Below are 24,918 nucleotides of genomic sequence, written 5' to 3' on the forward strand. Positions count from 1 at the left end.
GGAGCAGCAAGAGCAAGTTTTGGCTTATCTTGCTGACTCAGCCTCTAGCTCTTTTGCCTCATCTCGTGAAACTGGTAAAAGTAAAAGCAGCGCGTCGTTAGTGGATGTTCACGGTCAGGGACAAGTCACTTCCTTGTCCTCTTCAGCAAAAACAACAACAGAGAAGAATGCAGCAGGCGACACAACGGGTTACTCCATGGAGCTCTTTACACATACCGTCCCTGGCTTAGAAAGTGAAGCAGTTAACAGTCCATGCCCATTACAAATTGAATCTGACATGGAGTGCACTGACGCACAGCCACAGCCAGACTACTATGCTGGTCCTTTGACTCAGACCACAACATTGCCCTCGCAGGGTGCTGATCAAGAATCAGACCCTGATGAGACTATGTTGCCCCATCACGAACGCTATACCACCGAACGACACGGTGACACAGACGAAGTTGCGCAGGAGGTACAAGAAGAGTTATTAGATGACCCAGTTCTTGACCCCGATTGGCAGCCATTGGGGGAACAGGGTGCAGGCGGCAGCAGTTCTGAAGCAGAGGAGGAGGAGGGGCCGCAGCAGGCATCAACATCGCCACAGGTTCCATCTGCCGGGCCCGTATCTTGCCCAAAACGCGTGGCAAAGCCAAAACCTGGTGGAGGACAGCGTGGCCATCCGGTTAAAGCTCAGTCTGCAATGCCTGAAAAGGTATCCGATGCTAGAAAGAGTGCAGTCTGGCATTTTTTTAAACAACATCCAATTGATCAGCGCAAAGTCATCTGTCAAAAATGTTCTACTTCCTTAAGCAGAGGTCAGAATCTGAAAAGTCTCAATACTAGTTGCATGCATAGACATTTAACCACCATGCATTTGAAAGCTTGGACTAACTACCAAACGTCCCTTAAGGTTGTTGCACCCTCGGCCAATGAAGCTAGTCATCAACGCAACATCCCTTCCGGCAGTGTAGGACCACCATTTAGCGCACCACCTGCTGTATCTGTGCAGGTATCTTTGCCAGGCCAAAGCAGTCAGGGTCAGGGAATCACCAGTTTCGTAGTAGGAAACACTGCATCTAGGGCACCGGCGGCAACAATACCATCTCCCACCGTCTCTCAGTCTGCCATGTCCACCGGCACCCCCGCTAGTTCCACGATCTCCAGCTCTCCAGTCCAGCTCACCCTACATGAGACTATGGTTAGAAAAAGGAAATACTTAGCCTCGCATCCGCGTACACAGGGTTTGAACGCCCACATAGCTAGACTAATCTCGTTAGAGATGATGCCCTACCGGTTAGTTGAAAGCGAAGCTTTCAAAGACCTGATGGACTACGCTGTACCACGCTACGAGCTACCCAGTCGACACTTTTTTTCCAGAAAAGCCATCCCAGCCCTCCACCAGCATGTTAAAGAGCGCATCGTCCATGCACTCAGGCAATCTGTGAGCACAAAGGTGCACCTGACAACAGATGCATGGACCAGTAGGCATGGCCAGGGACGTTACGTGTCCATCACGGCACACTGGGTAAATGTGGTGGATTCAGGGTCCACAGGGGACAGCAAGTTTGGGACAGTTCTGCCTAGCCCACGGTCTAGTAAACAGTTGTCTGTAGCCGTTCGCACCCCCTCCTCCTCCTCCTCCTCCTCCTCGTCCTCCTGCAGAAGCAAGAGCTCGTCCACAGACCGCAGTCGCACAAACACTCCATCCGCACCTGCCACTGTTGCACACCAGGTCTCCCATTATGGGGCAGCTACTGGCATACGTCAGCAGGCTGTATTGGCTATGAAGTGTTTGGGCGACAATAGACACACCGCGGAAGTTCTGTCCGAGTTCTTGCAGCAAGAAACGCAGTCGTGGCTGGGCACTGTAGATCTTGAGGCAGGCAAGGTAGTGAGTGATAACGGAAGGAATTTCATGGCTGCCATCTCCCTTTCCCAACTGAAACACATTCCTTGCCTGGCTCACACCTTAAACCTGGTGGTGCAGTGCTTCCTGAAAAGTTATCCGGGGTTATCCGACCTGCTCCTCAAAGTGCGTGGACTTTGCGCACATATCCGCCGTTCGCCTGTACACTCCAGCCGTATGCAGACCTATCAGCGTTCTTTGAACCTTCCCCAGCATCGCCTAATCATAGACGTTGCAACAAGGTGGAACTCAACACTGCACATGCTTCAGAGACTGTGCGAACAGAGGCGGGCTGTTATGTTTTTGTGGGAGGATACACATACACGGGCAGGCAGTAGGATGGCAGACATGGAGTTGTCAGGTGTGCAGTGGTCGAAGATTCAAGACATGTGTCAAGTCCTTCAGTGTTTTGAGGAATGCACACGGCTGGTTAGTGCAGACAACGCCATAATAAGCATGAGCATCCCCCTAATGCGTCTGCTGATGCAAAGTTTGACGCACATAAAGGATCAGGCGTCTGCACCAGAGGAAGAGGAAAGCCTTGATGACAGTCAGCGATTGTCTGGTCAGGGCAGTGTACATGACGAGGTACCGGGCGAAGAGGAGGTGGAGGATGAGGAGGATGATGGGGATGAGTATATTTTTAATGAGGAAGCTTTCCCGGGGGCACGGGAAATTGGTGGCGTGGCAAGGCCGGGTTCTGGTTTTTTGAGGGACACAAGTGACGTAGATTTGCCTGCAACTGCCCCTCAACCAAGCACAACCGCAGATTTGACAACGGGAACTTTGGCCCACATGGCGGATTATGCCTTGCGTATCCTCAAAAGGGACACACGCATTACAAAAATGATGAACGATGACGATTACTGGTTGGCCTGCCTCCTTGATCCTATAAAGGCAAATTGCAAAATATTATGCCACATGAGAACTTGGAACTAATATTAGCAACAAAACAATCAACTCTTGTTGACCGTTTGCTTCTGGCATTCCCTGCACACAGCGCCCGTGATCGTTCTCACACGAGCTCCAGGGGCCAGCAGACCAGAGGTGTTAGAGGGGCAGAAATCAGAAGTGGCGTTGGCCAGAGGGGTTTTCTGACCAGGTTGTGGAGTGATTTTTCTATGACCGCAGACAGGACAGGTACTGCAGCATCAATTCAAAGTGACAGGAGACAACATTTGTCCAGTATGGTTACAAACTATTTTTCATCCCTTATCGACGTTCTCCCTCAACCGTCATTCCCATTTGATTACTGGGCATCCAAATTAGACACCTGGCCAGAATTGGCAGAATATGCATTGCAGGAGCTTGCTTGCCCGGCAGCTAGTGTCCTATCAGAAAGAGTATTCAGTGCTGCAGGTTCAATACTAACAGAAAAAAGGACTCGTCTGGCTACCCAAAATGTAGATGATCTAACCTTCATTAAAATGAACCACAACTGGATTTCAAAATCTTTTGCCCCACCCTGCCCGGCTGACACCTAGCTTTCCTATGAAAAGGTCTTGCCTGTGGACTATTCTGAATGACTTTTCCAATCTCGTAATTTTCTTCACCTGATTGTCCAGCATACGACATGTTTCCACCTCACGAAATGGCCAAACTCCCCACACGGGGCCGTGCTATCGCCACTTTGCGCTTGGACCCTTGAGAGTGCTGTTTGTCTGAAGAGGTGGGTGTGGCCGCTTTTGGTCGACGGCACTGCCACTGGGTCCCTCATAGTACAATAAAGTGTCTCTGGCGGTGGTGGTGCGCACCCAACGTCAGACACACCGTTGTAATATGAGGGGCCCTGTGCCTGTACCGCCGGCCACAAGACAGTTCCCCCCCCCAGCTCAAACAGTGCTCTACCACTAGCAAAATTATCTCTCACAGCTTCACCAATGTGTAGTCTAGCCGCTGACATCCTTCAATGCCTGGCACTGACAATACCATTGTTTTGACATTTTTGTTATGTTAGGCCTTCGAAGCCTGTCTGCGGTCCCTTCTTTCTACAACTACTACACTGACCAGGCCACTGCTGGCCGTGTTACCCTGGAACCAATTTAAAAGTGCCTACAGTCAGCCCAATTTTGTTATGTTAGGCCTTCGAAGACTGTCTGCCGTCACTCCTTCCACTAGACTTCCACTGACCATACACTGCTGCCCATGTACCCCTGGAACCAATTTAAAGTGCCTACAGCCAGCCCAATTTTGTTATGTTAGGCCTTCGAAGCCTGTCTGCGGTCACTCCTTCCACTAGACTTCCACTGACCAGACCACTGCTGCCCGTGTACCCCTGGAACCAATTTAAAAGTGCCTACAGCCAGCCCAAGTTTGTTATGTTAGGCCTTGGAAGCCTGTCTGCGGTCACTCCTTCCACTAGACTTCCACTGACCAGACCACTGCTGCCCGTGTACCCCTGGAACCAATTTAAAAGTGCCTACAGCCAGCCCAAGTTTGTTATGTTAGGCCTTGGAAGCCTGTCTGCGGTCACTCCTTCCACTAGACTTCCACTGACCAGACCACTGCTGCCCGTGTACCCCTGGAACCAATTTAAAAGTGCCTACAGCCAGCCCAAGTTTGTTATGTTAGGCCTTCTAAGCCTGTCTGCGGTCCATTCTTTCAACTACTACTACACTGACCAGGTCACTGCTGCCCGTGTACCCCTGGAACCAATTTAAAATTGCCTACAGCCAGCCCAATTTTTTTATTTTAGGCCTTCGATGCCTGTCTGCGGTCCATTCTTTCAACTACTACTACACTGACCAGGTCACTGCTGCCCGTGTACCCCTGGAACCAATTTAAAATTGCCTACAGCCATGTGTTATTATTTTAGGCCTTCGATGCCTGTCTGCGGTCACTCCTTCCACTAGGCCTCCACTGACCACACCACTGCTGTCCGTGTACCCCTGGAACCAATTTAAAATTGCCTACAGCCAGCCCAATTTTTTTATTTTAGGCCTTCGATGCCTGTCTGCGGTCCATTCTTTCAACTACTACTACACTGACCAGGTCACTGCTGCCCGTGTACCCCTGGAACCAATTTAAAATTGCCTACAGCCATGTGTTATTATTTTAGGCCTTCGATGCCTGTCTGCGGTCCATTCTTTCAACTACTACTACACTGACCAGGTCACTGCTGCCCGTGTACCCCTGGAACCAATTTAAAATTGCCTACAGCCATGTGTTATTATTTTAGGCCTTCGATGCCTGTCTGCGGTCACTCCTTCCACTAGGCCTCCACTGACCACACCACTGCTGTCCGTGTACCCCTGGAACCAATTTAAAATTGCCTACAGCCATGTGTTATTATTTTAGGCATTCGATGCCTGTCTGCGGTCCATTTTTTCAACTACTACTACACTGACCAGGTCACTGCTGCCCGTGTACCCCTGGAACCAATTTAAAATTGCCTACAGCCATGTGTTATTATTTTAGGCCTTCGATGCCTGTCTGCGGTCACTCCTTCCACTAGGCCTCCACTGACCACACCACTGCTGCCCGTGTACCCCTGGAACCAATTTAAAATTGCCTACAGCCAGCCCAATTTTTTTATTTTAGGCCTTCGATGCCTGTCTGCGGTCCATTCTTTCAACTACTACTACACTGACCAGGTCACTGCTGCCCGTGTACCCCTGGAACCAATTTAAAATTGCCTACAGCCATGTGTTATTATTTTAGGCCTTCGATGCCTGTCTGCGGTCACTCCTTCCACTAGGCCTCCACTGACCACACCACTGCTGTCCGTGTACCCCTGGAACCAATTTAAAATTGCCTACAGCCAGCCCAATTTTTTTATTTTAGGCCTTCGATGCCTGTCTGCGGTCCATTCTTTCAACTACTACTACACTGACCAGGTCACTGCTGCCCGTGTACCCCTGGAACCAATTTAAAATTGCCTACAGCCATGTGTTATTATTTTAGGCCTTCGATGCCTGTCTGCGGTCCATTCTTTCAACTACTACTACACTGACCAGGTCACTGCTGCCCGTGTACCCCTGGAACCAATTTAAAATTGCCTACAGCCATGTGTTATTATTTTAGGCCTTCGATGCCTGTCTGCGGTCACTCCTTCCACTAGGCCTCCACTGACCACACCACTGCTGTCCGTGTACCCCTGGAACCAATTTAAAATTGCCTACAGCCATGTGTTATTATTTTAGGCATTCGATGCCTGTCTGCGGTCCATTTTTTCAACTACTACTACACTGACCAGGTCACTGCTGCCCGTGTACCCCTGGAACCAATTTAAAATTGCCTACAGCCATGTGTTATTATTTTAGGCCTTCGATGCCTGTCTGCGGTCCATTCTTTCAACTACTACTACACTGACCAGGTCACTGCTGCCCGTGTACCCCTGGAACCAATTTAAAATTGCCTACAGCCATGTGTTATTATTTTAGGCCTTCGATGCCTGTCTGCGGTCACTCCTTCCACTAGGCCTCCACTGACCACACCACTGCTGTCCGTGTACCCCTGGAACCAATTTAAAATTGCCTACAGCCAGCCCAATTTTTTTATTTTAGGCCTTCGATGCCTGTCTGCGGTCCATTCTTTCAACTACTACTACACTGACCAGGTCACTGCTGCCCGTGTACCCCTGGAACCAATTTAAAATTGCCTACAGCCATGTGTTATTATTTTAGGCCTTCGATGCCTGTCTGCGGTCCATTCTTTCAACTACTACTACACTGACCAGGTCACTGCTGCCCGTGTACCCCTGGAACCAATTTAAAATTGCCTACAGCCATGTGTTATTATTTTAGGCCTTCGATGCCTGTCTGCGGTCACTCCTTCCACTAGGCCTCCACTGACCACACCACTGCTGTCCGTGTACCCCTGGAACCAATTTAAAATTGCCTACAGCCATGTGTTATTATTTTAGGCATTCGATGCCTGTCTGCGGTCCATTTTTTCAACTACTACTACACTGACCAGGTCACTGCTGCCCGTGTACCCCTGGAACCAATTTAAAATTGCCTACAGCCATGTGTTATTATTTTAGGCCTTCGATGCCTGTCTGCGGTCACTCCTTCCACTAGGCCTCCACTGACCACACCACTGCTGCCCGTGTACCCCTGGAACCAATTTAAAATTGCCTACAGCCAGCCCAATTTTTTTATTTTAGGCCTTCGATGCCTGTCTGCGGTCCATTCTTTCAACTACTACTACACTGACCAGGTCACTGCTGCCCGTGTACCCCTGGAACCAATTTAAAATTGCCTACAGCCATGTGTTATTATTTTAGGCCTTCGATGCCTGTCTGCGGTCACTCCTTCCACTAGGCCTCCACTGACCACACCACTGCTGCCCGTGTACCCCTGGAACCAATTTAAAATTGCCTACAGCCAGCCCAATTTTTTTATTTTAGGCCTTCGATGCCTGTCTGCGGTCCATTCTTTCAACTACTACTACACTGACCAGGTCACTGCTGCCCGTGTACCCCTGGAACCAATTTAAAATTGCCTACAGCCATGTGTTATTATTTTAGGCCTTCGATGCCTGTCTGCGGTCACTCCTTCCACTAGGCCTCCACTGACCACACCACTGCTGTCCGTGTACCCCTGGAACCAATTTAAAATTGCCTACAGCCATGTGTTATTATTTTAGGCCTTCGATGCCTGTCTGCGGTCCATTCTTTCAACTACTACTACACTGACCAGGGCACTGCTGGCCGTGTACCCCTGGAACCAACATCAGAAAATATAAAAATAAGTATTTTGCTTATAAAAAAGAAAATACTGGTGAGATATCAAATGCAGACATTTTAACATTAAAAACAAACACACAACTAAAATCTGGTACAGTACTAAAAATGGCCACCAGCTACAATTACTTTCTCCTGCAAGTAGTTAACTGAAAGTTTTTTTAAATTGAAAACACACATATGGCATCCACCGAGTGTTGTCCTGTCGCGTCTTCTTTATATTATTGCCGAGAAGATGCAAAATAATGAAAATAATAAAATCATTAATTACCAAAATAATAGAGAAAGTCAACACCACATTGCAAATAAACATTCATTCCAAATAAAGAAGCAGGGCGCGTCCGAGGGTGAGTATATACCTAATAAGAATCTAATCACCCTCGGACGCGCAATGCTTATTTCCAACAGCCTTCCTTCCTAAGAATCAGCCCTTCCGTCGTGTAGAGAGACGTTGTGTTACACTCCAAGGTGTTCCCCAGGTTGCCTTTCCTGAGCTTCGATCTTCCGGCTCTCGTTTAGTAGTTCTTGGAAACTACTCTGCATTAGGCCTTCAAATTGGGTATGGGGTGTAGAGAGATGGTGTGTTCCACTCCAAGGTGTTCCCCAGGTTGCCTTTCCTGAGCTTCGATCTTCCGGCTCTCGTTTAGTAGTTGTTGGAAACTACGCTGCATTAGGCCTTCAAATTGGGTATGGGGTGTAGCGAGAGGGTGTGTTACACTCCAAGGTGTTCCCCAGGTTGCCTTTCCTGAGCTTCGATCTTCCGGCTCTCGTTTAGTAGTTCTTGGAAACTACACTGCATTAGGCCTTCAAATTGGGTATGGGGTGTAGAGAGAGGGTGTGTTACACTCCAAGGTGTTCCCCAGGTTGCCTTTCCTGAGCTTCGATATTCCGGCTCTCGTTTAGTAGTTGTCGGAAACTACGCTGCATTAGGCCTACAAATTGGGTATGGGGTGTAGAGAGAGGGTGTGTTACACTCCAAGGTGTTCCCCAGGTTGCCTTTCCTGAGCTTCGATCTTCATGCTCTCGTTTAGTAGTTGTCGGAAACTACGCTGCATTAGGCCTACAAATTGGGTATGGGGTGTAGAGAGAGGGTTTGTTACACTCCAAGGTGTTCCCCAGGTTGCCTTTCCTGAGCTTCGATCTTCCGGCTCTCGTTTAGTAGTTGTTGGAAACTACGCTGCATTAGGCCTTCAAATTGGGTATGGGGTGTAGCGAGAGGGTGTGTTACACTCCAAGGTGTTCCCCAGGTTGCCTTTCCTGAGCTTCGATCTTCCGGCTCTCGTTTAGTAGTTCTTGGAAACTACACTGCATTAGGCCTTCAAATTGGGTATGGGGTGTAGAGAGAGGGTGTGTTACACTCCAAGGTGTTCCCCAGGTTGCCTTTCCTGAGCTTCGATATTCCGGCTCTCGTTTAGTAGTTGTCGGAAACTACGCTGCATTAGGCCTACAAATTGGGTATGGGGTGTAGAGAGAGGGTGTGTTACACTCCAAGGTGTTCCCCAGGTTGCCTTTCCTGAGCTTCGATCTTCATGCTCTCGTTTAGTAGTTGTCGGAAACTACGCTGCATTAGGCCTACAAATTGGGTATGGGGTGTAGAGAGAGGGTTTGTTACACTCCAAGGTGTTCCCCAGGTTGCCTTTCCTGAGCTTCGATCTTCCGGCTCTCGTTTAGTAGTTGTTGGAAACTACGCTGCATTAGGCCTTCAAATTGGGTATGGGGTGTAGCGAGAGGGTGTGTTACACTCCAAGGTGTTCCCCAGGTTGCCTTTCCTGAGCTTCGATCTTCCGGCTCTCGTTTAGTAGTTCTTGGAAACTACACTGCATTAGACCTTCAAATTGGGTATGGGGTGTAGAGAGAGGGTGTGTTACACTCTAAGGTGTTCCCCAGGTTTCCTTGCCATTGCTTCGGTCTTCCGACTCTCGTTTAGTAGTTGTAGAAAAGTACACTGCATTAGGCCATACAAAATGGGTATGGGGTGGAGAGAGATGGTGTGTTACACTCCAAGGTGTTCCCCAGGTTGCCTTTCCTGAGCTTCTATCTTCAGGCTCTCATTAAATTGTGGTTAAATGGAACAACTGCATTTGGCGTACTAGTTGGTTTGGGGCCTACTATCGGTGTCTGCCACTCCTTGCTGTTCTCCTCCACTGAACAAAGCTGTGCCGCCTGTTTACTACGGTTGCCAATTTTGAACTGCATTTCGACTACTTACTGATTTGGCCCTACTCTCTGTGTCAGCCTCTCATTCCAGTTGTCCTCCACTGCAATGCCCCCTGGTTATTCCTGTGTTACCAATTTTGAACTGCATTTAGCCCACTTTCTTCTTTGGGCCTATATCTGTGTTTCCACTTCATCGTGCCCATTGCCCAGCCAGTGATAGATGAGTCTGCTGGTACATTGACCCATAACGCAACATTCCCCGTGCACGCTACACAACAACATTGTGACCCTGCTGAAAGTCAGGTTGCTCTTCCCGCATACCATACCACCTTACACGGGGACAAACAGGAAGGTGCAGATGAAAGTGCAGGTTCCTTCATCAGGTGGGGGGAGGAATACTAGTTGGCGACGTCACTGGCACAGGGCCTCTCATAGTACGCAAAAGTGTTGCTGCCGGTGGGAGGCGCCCCCGCCGTGCAAACACACCGCTGTACTTTGAGGGGCCCTGTGCCAGTGCCAATGCCAACGAGTGGGCCCCCCCTGCTTGCTCAGGTTCACAGCACTTGCAAAGTTGAAATACTTACCTCTCCCTGCTCCACTGCCGTGACGTGGTCCAGATTTCCTGGGCCCACTAATTACTTGAACCAGCCCTACCCCCCACAACTTTAGCCAAATGACCCCCAATTTCAAATGCCTTCCAATTATTATAAGGTAAATTACGCTTGACAAGCTTCATTAAGAAGAATGGATGGTTTTGACATTAAAATGGCCACTCTAGGTGTTTTCCTGGCCCCCACTCACTGCCGACTATGCTGCCCCATTGACTTGCATTGGGTTTCGTGTTTCGGTCGATCCCGACTTTACGTCATAATCGGCCGATTTCACTCGACCCGACTTTGGACATAGTCGGGTTTCGCAAAACCCGGCTCGACTCTAAAAAGGTCAAGGTCGCTCAACTCTACCCTCCAGGCCAGAATATAACCCCTTTGGACAATCACAGTGTACATATAAAACCAAAGGTGATGGGAACTGCTACTTCCGGGCCATCAGCTATATCCTGACAGGAACAGAGGACAATCACTCCCTTCTCAGAGATACAGTCATACACCACATGAAAACTGCCTTGACAAAAAAAACTACAGGACTACTTGAATCAAAATGTGAATGAATATGTGAACAACTCTGGCATCTCTCGTAATGGAGTCTGGGCAACTGATGCACAGATAAGGGCCACAGCGAATCTGTTGAACTGCGACATTGTCATCTACACAAAAGTCGGTGACTCCATGGATTGGTTGATATATCCTGCAAGCTTCAATCTGCAGTCAACAACAGAACATGCACTTTATCTTGAAAATAAGCATGATCATTTTAATGTTGTTATCAGTATTTGCCTTTAAATATTTATATTGTAGCAAGGACTTGCTAATCTAAGGCCAGGGATAAAAAGTCGCATGCAACAATCGCATACAAAGTCGCCATGTGTCCCTATCCTAAAGGTACCAATACACGGGACAACTATTATGTGATTTGGGTGGGTGAGCAGGAAAAACAAATCAATATTCTGGCTTGGAGGTGTATAGTTTAGCCTAGGCTAGAATATACCCGGAGTATACTTTGGCCTAGGCCAGAATATACTTGGGGTACACTCTGGCCTGTGCCACTTTAACCGGGCATAGTCTGGGCCAGGGTATTTTACACCCCCGGGGGTTATATTCTGGCCTCGAGGGGTATAATGTCGCTTAGGGCAGAATATACCCCAGGGTATAGATTGGCCTAGGCCACTTTAACCCCGGGCATAGTCTGGCCCAGGCTACTTTACACCCCGGGGGGTATATTCTGGCCTGGAGGGGTATAATGTCGCCTAGGCCACTTTAACCCTGGGCATAGTGTGGGATGGGGTATATTCTGGCCTGTTACACCGGTACAATAAGTCCCCAATCAACATGAAATAGGGAAACCTTAGGGAATAAGGGAGACAACATGAAATAGGGAGACCTGATCTTAATGTTCACAATCTGCTCCTAAATTCATCACCACATCAATAGAAATCTTCGATTTGTGTGAAACGAGCAATGTCTTAGAGTAAAATAGTAAATAAGGAAATACTACTATTTAGACAAAAGAGTAACTCATCCATAAGAAGAATACCTCTGCTTTTTTAGCATGAAGATTTGTTAATTTAGCAATTTGTGCTTCCAGCGCAGCAACTGGCTGTTCAATCTCTTCTGCCGCCTTCACCAATTCCTCTTTCATTTGGTTGTAGTCCTTTTGGTTTTGGTGCCTTTCTGCTAAAATTGCATTAATTCTTGCCTGGTAATATATAAAATACATGTACAGCGGCAATGAAAATTATTTTAAGGTTTATTATCAAAATGTACAAACTTTCTGCTGTTTGCAATAATCAAAAGTTCAAAACACAAACAATTTACATAGCTAACACAACTAATATGTTTCTAAGTTGTTTCTCCAAATTCTAGACAAAATATCATTTTTACTGACTTCTGCGGTCTCAGACATATACAACCCCTTCACGGCAGGCATCTTTAGTATTTAGTAGCTCGCTTTTTGGCTCTTATGACTTGCAGCAAACATGATGCATAGTCAGATACCAGCTTTCTGCAGCGTTGCAGAAGAATCTTAGCCTCATGAGATTACTAACATTGTTAGATTGCAAGAGACAGGTCCAAAATGACGCACTCCTGATATTTGTTTACTAGCTAAACCGGGGTAAATGTGTGGAAAATGTAGTGTAGAAGTGTTACTATATATACACCGATCGCTGTCTTCTTTGGTTTCCAGCGCCACTCCCGCCCTCTTCTCACTTATGTGACTTCTGGTCCAATTTTCCAAGGTGATCACATTGGGGTTTCTGTGTGAGCCGGAAGTCTCTTTTACAGTGTAAGTCCATGGAGCATCAGAAAGAACGAGGTTCTATAGACTTTCATTAGAAATGCGACTTACAGCTCACACATAGAGCATAGTGTGATCTCGCAAATTGGAACAGAAATCATGTGAAAAGGAGACCAGAGCGGTGATAGGAAGACGGCAATCGATGAGTATATTAATGCACTTACAACACATTACACACATATTTACACAGGCTTAGCTAATAAAAACATTATTGGGTGTGCTTCTTTAAGAGTAGAGATCATCTCCTTGCACAAACAAAGACAGTGAAACAAAAATATTCCTAGAAATACAGTTAGAAGCATAATTTGTAGGTTCAAAGTTATAATAATACTGACTACACTACCCGGACGAGGCAGAAAAATAAAGTCACCTGTCATGATTTCTGCCACCCATGGTCAGTGTTAGCGGATGAGGAGAAAATGGGTAATTGCTTAGGGCCTCCATCCTAACAAGGCCCCCCAGCGATAATAAGCAGAAACCGCACATAATAGCAGTCCTGCATCATCAGTGCAATTTCTGATGTTAAAAGTGCAGCAGGACCTTCGATGGTCATGTGACCATCATGTGGTCAACCATCCTGTAACCTGCGGGAGTCTAGAAGAACAGACCAACAGGAGACATGCTGGTAAGTCCTCTATTGTGTGTGTGTCTAGGTGCTATTTGTGTTTTCATACGTGTGCATGTATGTGCTGTGTGTATACATGTGTGTACATATAAGTGTTTAGTATATATGTATGCACTCTGTCTACACATATGTGTGCATGTGCTCTTTGTAGCCAGTCTCCAGATTTCAACCCCATAGAAAACCTTTGGAGGGAGTTGAATGTCCGTGTTGTCCAGCGACAGGCCCAAAACATCACTGCTCTAGAGGAGATCTGCATGGAGGAATGGGCCAACATATCACCAACAGTGTGTGCCGACCTTGTGAAGACTTACAGAAAACGTTTGACCTCTGTCATTGCCAACAAAGGATATATATCAAAATATTGAGATGAATGTTTGTTAATGACCAAATACTTATTTTACACCATAATTTCAAAATAAATCTTGTCAAATCAGACGAGGTGATTTTCTGGATTTGTTTTCTCATTTTGACTCTCATAGTTGTGGTCTACCTATGATGTCAATTACAGGCCTCGCTCATCTTTTTAACTGGGAGAACTTGCACAATTGGTGGCTGACTAAATACTTTTTCCCCCACTGTATAACATCCATCTTCTGTACTAGAACATTATGGGAAAACCAGTTTAAAAGCAGTTTAAAAACTCAGATTAAAGGCCCATGATTTCTCCCTCAACTGTTCTTCTTACAATTTATTTTTCAATATTGCCTCCGATGACAAAGCAACAGTGATGGAAAAATTATTCCTAACCAATCGTATCTTAGCTTGGGAAATATTAGCAATATGCCATCATTTGATAAGAATAAACCTTCATTCTGCAGTTATAGTAAAACAAAAACAGCTTATGAAATAATGCAGTTGCCCGAGTGCTTCTCCCATGCTAGAGGCAAAGCTGACTCTAGAGGCAGCACTTGAGACAGCACAGCTCAGATTGGCAGTACGACTATGCCGCTGGTCCAAACTGTCAATGTTCTGGAGCGCACCGCCCCCTGGCAAGCAGGAGGCAGAGGAGTGATGCGCTCCTGCAGAGAGAAGATGAGCACCCCCCGTTAACCACTATGTCATCAGAAGTGGGGTCGTCAAGTAATCTATTACTCACTTACACGAGAATTTTAGTCGAGTAAGCGTCTGTGGCATCAAAATGATAGTTCTCCATGTAACAGTTGTAATATTAAGGGTAATTCATCCTGGTAAGCAGCTGTGACGGCTCTTATCAGGTAAGTCTTGCTAGATCACGAATCATTATCATATTACAGCTATGTTTGATATAAGGCTAAGTCTTGTGACACTGAAATTACAGTGTTGGATTGTAACATTGCATCTAATGATTTCTTGTGGAGTCACATTGCGCTTTGCGACATCCTGCAACTTCGACACAGAATCGCAAATGTTTCCATATGTGTTGGATTTTTTGTTGCAAGTCAAAAGTGACTCATTTGTTGAGATGAGCGAATTTGATCGGGTCAGGGCTCATTCGGCAAGCTATAGTGCATACTGAATAAGCTGCAGAGGGAACCCGGATACCTGGAGCGCTGTTCAGCTGTTCGGCTCTGCAGCCGCATGTGTCGCCGCTGTGTGACAGTCACAGCACATGCATGGAGAGCCTGTTTGTTGGGATTAGAATAGGCTTGCATTGGCGAGTCTCGGCCGAGTCTCGGTGACAATCGCAGCATGCTGCGATTTTACACGCACGCTGAATACGCCCAAGAAAATAAACGGTGATGAGAGCTGCCCCATAGATTAACACTGGTCCAAGTGCTACGTGATGTTTTCTCGCATAGCACTCGCCCGTATTCTAGGGTAGTGTGACGCCGGCCTAAATGTATCACTCAGACATGTATTACAATTTTCTGAAAACAGCAATTTTACCCTAGAAAATTAGAATAAGATTAAATGAAACAGGTGAGTAAATTCTAGAACCCAAATTTTAATAAATTGATGAAGCAATTGATGAATTGCTCTAATTAATAATTACTTTTTTTTACCACGGAGAAATGATTACGTATTTCAGGATAAATAGGCCCTGGGTAATAATTAGTTTGTGAGCTAGAATTAAGTGTTATTCACCAGCACAAATCCTGATCATACAGATGCATCGGCCATACTTGACTCGCTTCAGGCTAATAAGACTTACCTGTATTAACTGTGCGGCTTTCACTTCTTCAATAACTTGTCTCCTCAACGTGTCAGCCAGACTCTTAAGAAATAAAGATACAGAAATGACAATAAGATATTGGAGACAATACAATAATACTGAAAATACCAGGGAACAATAAGTGGAAAATTTAGGGGGTTGTTCACCTTAAAAAATTCTAGTTAAAGTACTTGTGAGGAGCTGGCCACAAACCTTTTCCAGCATGGAGCACCAGTACATCCATCTTATTGTTGTGTTTCCTTGCTCTGCAGTTTAAGTGTACTAATTTCACCTGGAAAGTGTTCAGCTTCAGGAACCAATGTTTTCATTCAGTGACAGTAAGCAGAGGAAGACGTGCGGGCAGGATCTCATATATACCGGTACATAAGGCCGACATTAACATTTCTGTCCTGCATCTGGTGTGGACATGGGTGTCTTTGTTCCTTTCTGCAGGGAGCTTCCCCAATACACAACCCTGCAGACAGACTAGAGACTTGGTTTCTGGAACATTCTTCATTCTGTGAGTTAAAAGCAAATGTTTAAGGGGTAGGGTGTGAAAAATAAGCCACACGTTTAGTGAGGGAGTTGGTGCAGTGATGCTGAGGGGCAAGGATCTGTTGGTGAAGTCTTGGTGCCCCTGTATGGATGGCCTATGGAGATTGAAGATTAGTTGCCGGTTGGAGCTTGATACACATGCTACGGTCGTGATATCTATCGTTCGGATGTAAGGAACTATCTTAAGGACTGTTGTTGCCAGCTGGAGTGGGAGACACATCCTAAGGTCGTAGTATGGAGCATGGACTGTGACTACAGATTATACTGTCAGGAGATATAAAAGCTGTGGGTCAACCAAAAGTTGGCAGACGGTGGGTATCGCCTGCCACAGGGGCAATGGAACCATCAGCTCCAGGATGGGATCTGTTGAACTGGGGGGCTTTGCATTGCGACCATCTATCCAGAATCGCTGCAAGGCCATGGATGTAAGGAATAAAAATAGTTGCATTGTTAACCTGCCTAGGTGATTATTACAGCCCACAACCTCAGATCTTCAAAGTAATATTCCCAAGATAGCATGGAGCAGAGACGTGCTTGGCTAGTTCTCGCAGTCCCATGCACAATAAATGGAGAGGAGGTCAAGCATGTGCACCTCCACTCCATTCAAGATGGGACTGAAGAGAGCCCCATTCTCAGGTTCTACAGCAACGTTCTTAGGAACACTGGGAGTCCAAGTAGTAGGACCCTCAGTGACCATCAATCTATGGGATAGGGGATAATTTAATATCTTTAATAAATGTCTTATTGACAAATGTTTTGTAATGTAATCTTATACTTGTGTTAGCAAAGCTCCACCAATGTCCCCGTTTCACAGTTGGTCCTGGAAGCTCAACTTTATGCTTGAAGCACTGGAAATGATCACTCTACCGATTACTGGATGAGGCGGATCACAAATGAAGCCACAGGCTGACAGTCATTTCTTGTAAATCAAGAGGGACAAAGTAAGAGAAACCATAGGAGACCTGGTAAACTTTGAAACTGGAGCATCAGAGGACCAGTAATATCTTGTTTAGTTTATAAATATCTGCTGGACAATCTTTTAGGAAAATTTGACCAGTGCTAATTTACGAAGTAATAACACTGGAATGCTTCAACATATCCCATTGATTTTGAGACAGTTTTTTCGGGATACATCATAGTTTATGATAATGGTAAATTTAGGTTGATAAATTTTTAGTTTATTTTTAAAAATATCAGAAATTTGACAATTTTTTTTTTTTAAATTGCAATTTTCAAGCTTTGAATGATTATCCCTTTAATCCAGATAGTGATACCACATAAAAACCTCCAAAAGCAGATGAGTGGAAGCATGTGACCAAAAGAAGCAAGAAGACCATGGAGAAATCACCAACCACACAACTGAAGAACCGATATCAAATCTTTGTAGAGGATGAAGATGGCACACCTAAGGACGAAGCAATACCAGCAAGCAAAAAAGAAAAGGGCACACAGCAACAAGTGACAGCAAAACGTACAGCCAAGAAGCAACGAAGAGTGGTCGTGGTGGGAGACTCACTACTGAGAGGCACAGAAGCAGCCATCTGCAGACCGGACATAACTGCAAGAGAAGTATGCTGCCTTCCAGGTGCGATGATCAAGGATGTGACCGATAGGATACCAAAGCTCTTCAGCTCCAAGGACGTCCACCCATTTCTTCTGATACATGTTGGCACCAATGACACGGCAAGGAAGGACCTACCGACAATCTGCAAAGACTTTGAAGAGTTGGGGAAAAAAGTAAAGGAACTGGATGCACAGGTAGTTTTTTCTTCTATCCTTCCAGTAGACGGGCATGGCACCAGGAGATGGAACAGGATCCTTGATGCAAACAACTGGCTAAGACGATGGTGCAGACAACAAGGATTCGGATTCCTGGACCACGGTGTGAATTACTGGTACGATGGACTCCTCGCCAGAGACGGACTACACCTCAACAAACCTGGGAAACACACATTCGCCAGAAGACTCGCTACACTCATCAGGAGGGCGTTAAACTAGAAGAAGAGGGGACGGGAAGAAAAACATTAGACTCGACCAAAGAAGACCCAGGAAAACATACTCAGAAGGGAGGTAAGAACATTTCTAAAAAAATCCACAGCAAGGAGATTGGAACAAAACAAAATCCTCTAAACTGCATGCTCGCAAACGCCAGAAGCCTGACAAACAAGATGGAAGAACTAGAAGCAGAAATATCTACAGGTAACTTTGACATAGTGGGAATAACCGAGACATGGTTAGATGAAAGCTATGACTGGGCAGTTAACTTACAGGGTTACAGTCTGTTTAGAAAGGATCGTAAAAATCGGAGAGGAGGAGGGGTTTGTCTCTATGTAAAGTCTTGTCTAAAGTCCACTTTAAGGGAGAATATTAGCGAAGGAAATGAGGATGTCGAGTCCATATGGGTCGAAATTCATGGAGGGAAAAATGGTAACAAAATTCTCATTGGGGTCTGTTACAAACCCCCAAATATAACAGAAATCATGGAAAGTCTACTTCTAAAGCAGATAGATGAAGCTGCAACCCATAATGAGGTCCTGGTTATGGGGGACTTTAACTACCCGGATATTAACTGGGAAACAGAAACCTGTGAAACCCATAAAGGCAACAGGTTTCTGCTAATAACCAAGAAAAATTATCTTTCACAATTGGTGCAGAATCCAACCAGAGGAGCAGCACTTTTAGACCTAATACTATCTAATAGACCTGACAGAATAACAAATCTGCAGGTGGTTGGGCATCTAGGAAATAGCGACCACAATATTGTGCAGTTTCACCTGTCTTTCACTAGGGGGACTTGTCAGGGAGTCACAAAAACACTGAACTTTAGGAAGGCAAAGTTTGACCAGCTTAGAGATGCCCTTAATCTGGTAGACTGGGACAATATCCTCAGAAATAAGAATACAGATAATAAATGGAAAATGTTTAAGAACATCCTAAATAGGCACTGTAAGCGGTTTATACCTTGTGGGAATAAAAGGACTAGAAATAGGAAAAACCCAATGTGGCTAAACAAAGAAGTAAGACAGGCAATTAACAGTAAAAAGAAAGCATTTGCACTACTAAAGCAGGATGGCACCATTGAAGCTCTAAAAAACTATAGGGAGAAAAATACTTTATCTAAAAAACTAATTAAAGCTGCCAAAAAGGAAACAGAGAAGCACATTGCTAAGGAGAGTAAAACTAATCCCAAACTGTTCTTCAACTATATCAATAGTAAAAGAATAAAAACTGAAAATGTAGGCCCCTTAAAAAATAGTGAGGAAAGAATGGTTGTAGATGACGAGGAAAAATCTAATATATTAAACACCTTCTTCTCCACGGTATTCACGGTGGAAAATGAAATGCTAGGTGAAATCCCAAGAAACAATGAAAACCCTATATTAAGGGTCACCAATCTAACCCAAGAAGAGGTGCGAAACCGGCTAAATAAGATTAAAATAGATAAATCTCCGGGTCCGGATGGCATACACCCACGAGTACTAAGAGAACTAAGTAATGTAATAGATAAACCATTATTTCTTATTTTTAGGGACTCTATAGCGACAGGGTCTGTTCCGCAGGACTGGCGCATAGCAAATGTGGTGCCAATATTCAAAAAGGGCTCTAAAAGTGAACCTGGAAATTATAGGCCAGTAAGTCTAACCTCTATTGTTGGTAAAATATTTGAAGGGTTTCTGAGGGATGTTATTCTGGATTATCTCAATGAGAATAACTGTTTAACTCCATATCAGCATGGGTTTATGAGAAATCGCTCCTGTCAAACCAATCTAATCAGTTTTTATGAAGAGGTAAGCTATAGGCTGGACCACGGTGAGTCATTGGACGTGGTATATCTCGATTTTTCCAAAGCGTTTGATACCGTGCCGCATAAGAGGTTGGTTCACAAAATGAGAATGCTTGGTCTGGGGGAAAATGTGTGTAAATGGGTTAGTAACTGGCTTAGTGATAGAAAGCAGAGGGTGGTTATAAATGGTATAGTCTCTAACTGGGTCGCTGTGACCAGTGGGGTACCGCAGGGGTCAGTATTGGGACCTGTTCTCTTCAACATATTCATTAATGATCTGGTAGAAGGTTTACACAGTAAAATATCGATATTTGCAGATGATACAAAACTATGTAAAGCAGTTAATACAAGAGAAGATAGTATTCTGCTACAGATGGATCTGGATAAGTTGGAAACTTGGGCTGAAAGGTGGCAGATGAGGTTTAACAATGATAAATGTAAGGTTATACACATGGGAAGAAGGAATCAATATCACCATTACACACTGAATGGGAAACCACTGGGTAAATCTGACAGGGAGAAGGACTTGGGGATCCTAGTTAATGATAAACTTACCTGGAGCAGCCAGTGCCAGGCAGCAGCTGCCAAGGCAAACAGGATCATGGGGTGCATTAAAAGAGGTCTGGATACACATGATGAGAGCATTATACTGCCTCTGTACAAATCCCTAGTTAGACCGCACATGGAGTACTGTGTCCAGTTTTGGGCACCGGTGCTCAGGAAGGATATAATGGAACTAGAGAGAGTACAAAGGAGGGCAACAAAATTAATAAAGGGGATGGGAGAACTACAATACCCAGATAGATTAGCGAAATTAGGATTATTTAGTCTAGAAAAAAGACGACTGAGGGGCGATCTAATAACCATGTATAAGTATATAAGGGGACAATACAAATATCTCGCTGAGGATCTGTTTATACCAAGGAAGGTGACGGGCACAAGGGGGCATTCTTTGCGTCTGGAGGAGAGAAGGTTTTTCCACCAACATAGAAGAGGATTCTTTACTGTTAGGGCAGTGAGAATCTGGAATTGCTTGCCTGAGGAGGTGGTGATGGCGAACTCAGTCGAGGGGTTCAAGAGAGGCCTGGATGTCTTCCAGGAGCAGAACAATATTGTATCATACAATTATTAGGTTCTGTAGAAGGACGTAGATCTGGGGATTTATTATGATGGAATATAGGCTGAACTGGATGGACAAATGTCTTTTTTCGGCCTTACTAACTATGTTACTATGTTACTATGTAAAAACATTAATAAATATAATTTCCCTCATGTCGGCTTTACATCAGCACCATTTGTAAAATGTTTTTTTGTTAGCATTTTAGAAGGTTCAAAAATATAACAGTAATTTTTCATTTCTTCAAGAAAATTTACAAAACTTATTTTTTTAGGGACCAGTTTAGTTTTGAAGTGACTCTGGGGGTGTTATGTGTTAGAAACCCCCAAAAGTGATACCATGTTAAAAAACACACGTCTCAACGTATTCAAAATTGCTTTCAGGTAGTTTATTAACCCTTCAGGTGCTTTTCATGAATTAATGCAAAGTGGCATAACAGGAATGAAAAAGTTTGTTTTTACCACCTAAATTCCACCTAAATTTTGATAACTTTTGAACAAGTCGCTATAGCCGGCAGACTCTAAGGCCATTATTTGGTCGTGAACTGCCATCGCAAACATCAGGACCACACGATCATGATCTCAGGATGCCAATGGGGATAAAGAGGAAGCCCCCACACTCTGTTAACAATTTAGATGCTGTAGTCATTATTGACAGAAGCATTTAAGGGGTTAAACAACCATAGTAGGAGCCAACACTGATTGTGGCTTATGCAGCAAGTTGTCAGCTGTAGTGTACAGCCGACAGCTGATGGATTGTCACCGGTCAGGTGAGGCTAGTCTCTTATATCGCAGGTCAGTAAAAAGACATATTGGTGGTCACTAAGGGGCTAGACTATGTTTTCATGACTAAATTCTAGTTATCACTCAAAAAAGCATGATAAAAATATAAAAAAAGAAAAGCAACTAGGCAATATTGCTGTATTATATTTTATATTCTCAAGGCTTTTAAAGGCTTTGCTCTCTCTAACATCATTGCTTTTGTTCAAAACAGAGCAATGACACCTATGCAGGACTGTTTGAAGACAAATCCCATTGACAGATTGTATGATGGTGCAGCATTAGTGACACAAAAGCATTGCTGTATATTAGGCTATTCTCGCCTTCAAAGATACCAGAATCCCTGACAAAGAATAAAATTAGTGAGAATAAAACCTAAGATAATAGAATTATTATTATTTATTTATAGAATGAATGTAAGTTAGAATGAAAGTGATGTCCTTTTAAAAAATTCTATAACTCTAAGTACACAATATTCTCTGTTTTTTCCATATCTGTATACACAAAGCACAACTTGGTGTTAGCAGGAATCCAGTGACCAGGTACAGTTCCCATAGTCTGCCCACAGTGTGCGCTCAGCATCCTATGTGTTACAGAGCACTGCCACCTAGTGGACTGTTAGATAATTACCACCGTATCATTGTGATTGAGCAAGTGCACAAAATAATGGTCTGCCTTACAAAAGGACACCAATAACAACAGGACATTTTTTTTTAGCTTTCTACTAAAGCTGGACAATACATGTTGGCCCTTAAAGCTGCCATAAGTTGTTGTCGCCCATCTTCTTTACATGACAATTCTGCATAGCTAAGCTGTGAAATATATGCAAGATACTTAGTTACACAGTGAATTCATGAAAACCCTGCACAGATGATAACATGATTATAATTCAACGATTATTGAAAGTGTAGAGCTACGTCTGCCCCTCGCTGTACAGTATGTGGGTAGTGTAATAATGGTCATATTGTGCGTCACACAGAAACGTACAATATATGTCCGAAACAACTTGATGTCAACATTAGATGTCATCCACACATCAGTTTTCATTATATGTGTTCTGTCCATTGTTTTTCTCTTACAGACAGATCATGGACACATTAAAGGGTTATTTTCATGATTGTTGTTCAGGAGCGCACTGCTCCGCTGCCTCCCAGCATCTTGACTACTTATGGCAGGTGGTTCGTGACTTTGTCGCTGGACCGAACTGTGAGTTCTCCCATGTTACTGGCAGAGGTAGTGTAGGGGGTATGATATATTATCATTTTTACCTTTGCCTTTCTCTCTCATCCCGGTGCTGTATATTATCAGTGTTTGTATATTTGTTAACGAATGTTGGTACTGCTACACGATTTAGTGTATTACCACTCATATACAATAGTACTGCTACACTGTTAGGTGTATTACCGTGTCTTGATAAATATATATATATATATATATATATATATATATATATATATATACACAGGGTGGTCCAAAAGTAGGTGGACAGAAAGTAATAACATTTATTTTGATTTATTATTATTATTATTTTTTTCGAATTTTTATTCTGTTAAACCAGAGAGTTATGTGACACAAAATAGTTAATAAATGACATTTCCCACATGTATACTTTACATTAGCACAATTTTGGAAGCAACCCTTTTTTTGTTAGGAAGTTATAAGGGTTAAAAGTTGACCAGTGATTTCTCATTTTTACAACAAAATTTACAAAACCTTTTTTTAGGGACCACCTCACATTTGAAGTCAGTTTGAGGGGTCTATATGGCTGAAAATACCCAAAAGTGACACCATTCTAAAAAATGCACCCCTCAAGGTACTCAAAACCACATTCAAGGAGTTTATTAACCCTTCAGGTTTTCACAGCAGCAGAAGCAACAACGAAGAAAAGAAATGAATGTTTAACTCTTTAGTCACAAAAATGATCTTTTAGCAACAATTTTTTTATTTTCCCAAGGGTAAAAGGAGAAAGTGGACCGCAAAAGTTGCTGTCCAGTTTGTCCTGAGTACTCCGATATCCTATATGAGGGGGTAAACCACTGTTTGGGCGCACGTCGGGACTCGGAAGGGAAGTAGTGACGTTTTGGAATGCAGACTTTGATGGAATGGTCTGCCGGCGTCACGTTGCGTTTGCAGAGCCACTGATGTGCCTAAACAGTAGAAACCCCCCACAAGTGACCCCATTTTGGAACCTAGACCCCCCAAGGAACTTATCTAGATCTGGGGTGAGAACTTTGAACCCCAAAAAACATGTTTGATAAATCTCCCCCTTCATAACCCTATTACACTTACTGTCCACCTACTTTTGGACCACCCTGTATATGTTATACTGTTGTATAAGAATAGGGAAAGCGCAGTGTCCAATTATGGCCACTATGGAATTCATAGTGTATACAGGAACATAGTGTAAGTAGATGGTTAATTGTAGAAGGGGCTGCTGTATGCTAAGCAAGTGTTAGGTTAGTTCAGAAGGGCCTAAGCGCTTGAAGCGTTCACACGGGCTCTAGGCCCAGGAAACCGCAGCAGCCATGTAATGTTTCAAGAGGAGAACCCAGCCATTCACAGTCCTTTAGGGACAGAAGGACAGTCTCCAGCAGCAGCATTTCAGCAGTGGGAAGCTTGGAAGAGAAAGAGGTCCAAAAGACGTATAGGCCGCAGATTATTCATCATGTGGCGGGTCATTGCTTGGGCTGAAGCTCTAAGGTCCGGTGTGAAACCGACGAGTGGATCCTCAAATGTAATGAGTCTACACCATGATGATGCTGCGATACCGCCTAAGGCGCTATTACCCCGTAATGTAGGTGAGGACATGAAGTGTAGTACAGGGAAAGTACAGGATGTGAACTGTATGGACTTTGATGCTGAAAGGATATGCTGCGAAGTATGTCATGTAAAGTTGCCCGTTTTGAATTGCAATTGGACTGTGTGTCTATTTATTCTGAAATAAGTGAGAGTAACCCTAAAGATCAGCGGGGAATTCCAGAAGGAGCAGAAAACGGGAACACAAGTAAGCTCAAATTGAGATGCAGTTTTTATGTAGAAGGAGACCAGGGTCCACCAGACCGGTATGTTAGGCTACCACTGCACCCCTGGCGCTCCCCTACAGTAGCTTAAGAGAAGTGCAGAGGCACTGAAGCCGGAAAGATCAAGCATTCTGGCCATCTACAAAGCAACAATTGCAATCTCTATGTAAAAAGCTTACAAGCACACTTTCATTTCTTAGGAAACCGGCCACCGCTGATCTGCCACAGAGATAGCCGGTAACCCAGGCAACAAGCTGTAAACA

The 24,918-nt window shown here is 44.5% G+C and overlaps 1 protein-coding gene across 1 annotated transcript in view; it reads right to left on the reverse strand.

Annotated features, from left to right (window-relative positions):
• CCDC178 (coiled-coil domain containing 178) overlaps positions 1–24,918 on the reverse strand; it is a 787,921-nt gene that overhangs the window by 595,951 nt on the left and 167,052 nt on the right. The window contains exons 14-15 of the mRNA XM_069731267.1: positions 15,401–15,463; positions 11,883–12,044 (exon numbers count right to left, since the gene is read on the reverse strand). Of these exons, the coding sequence (XP_069587368.1) occupies positions 11,883–12,044; positions 15,401–15,463 (225 nt within the window). The remainder of the gene's footprint in view (positions 1–11,882; positions 12,045–15,400; positions 15,464–24,918) is intronic.

Source organism: Ranitomeya imitator, chromosome 6 (assembly GCF_032444005.1).
Source record: "Ranitomeya imitator isolate aRanImi1 chromosome 6, aRanImi1.pri, whole genome shotgun sequence".
Lineage (NCBI taxonomy): Eukaryota > Metazoa > Chordata > Amphibia > Anura > Dendrobatidae > Ranitomeya > Ranitomeya imitator.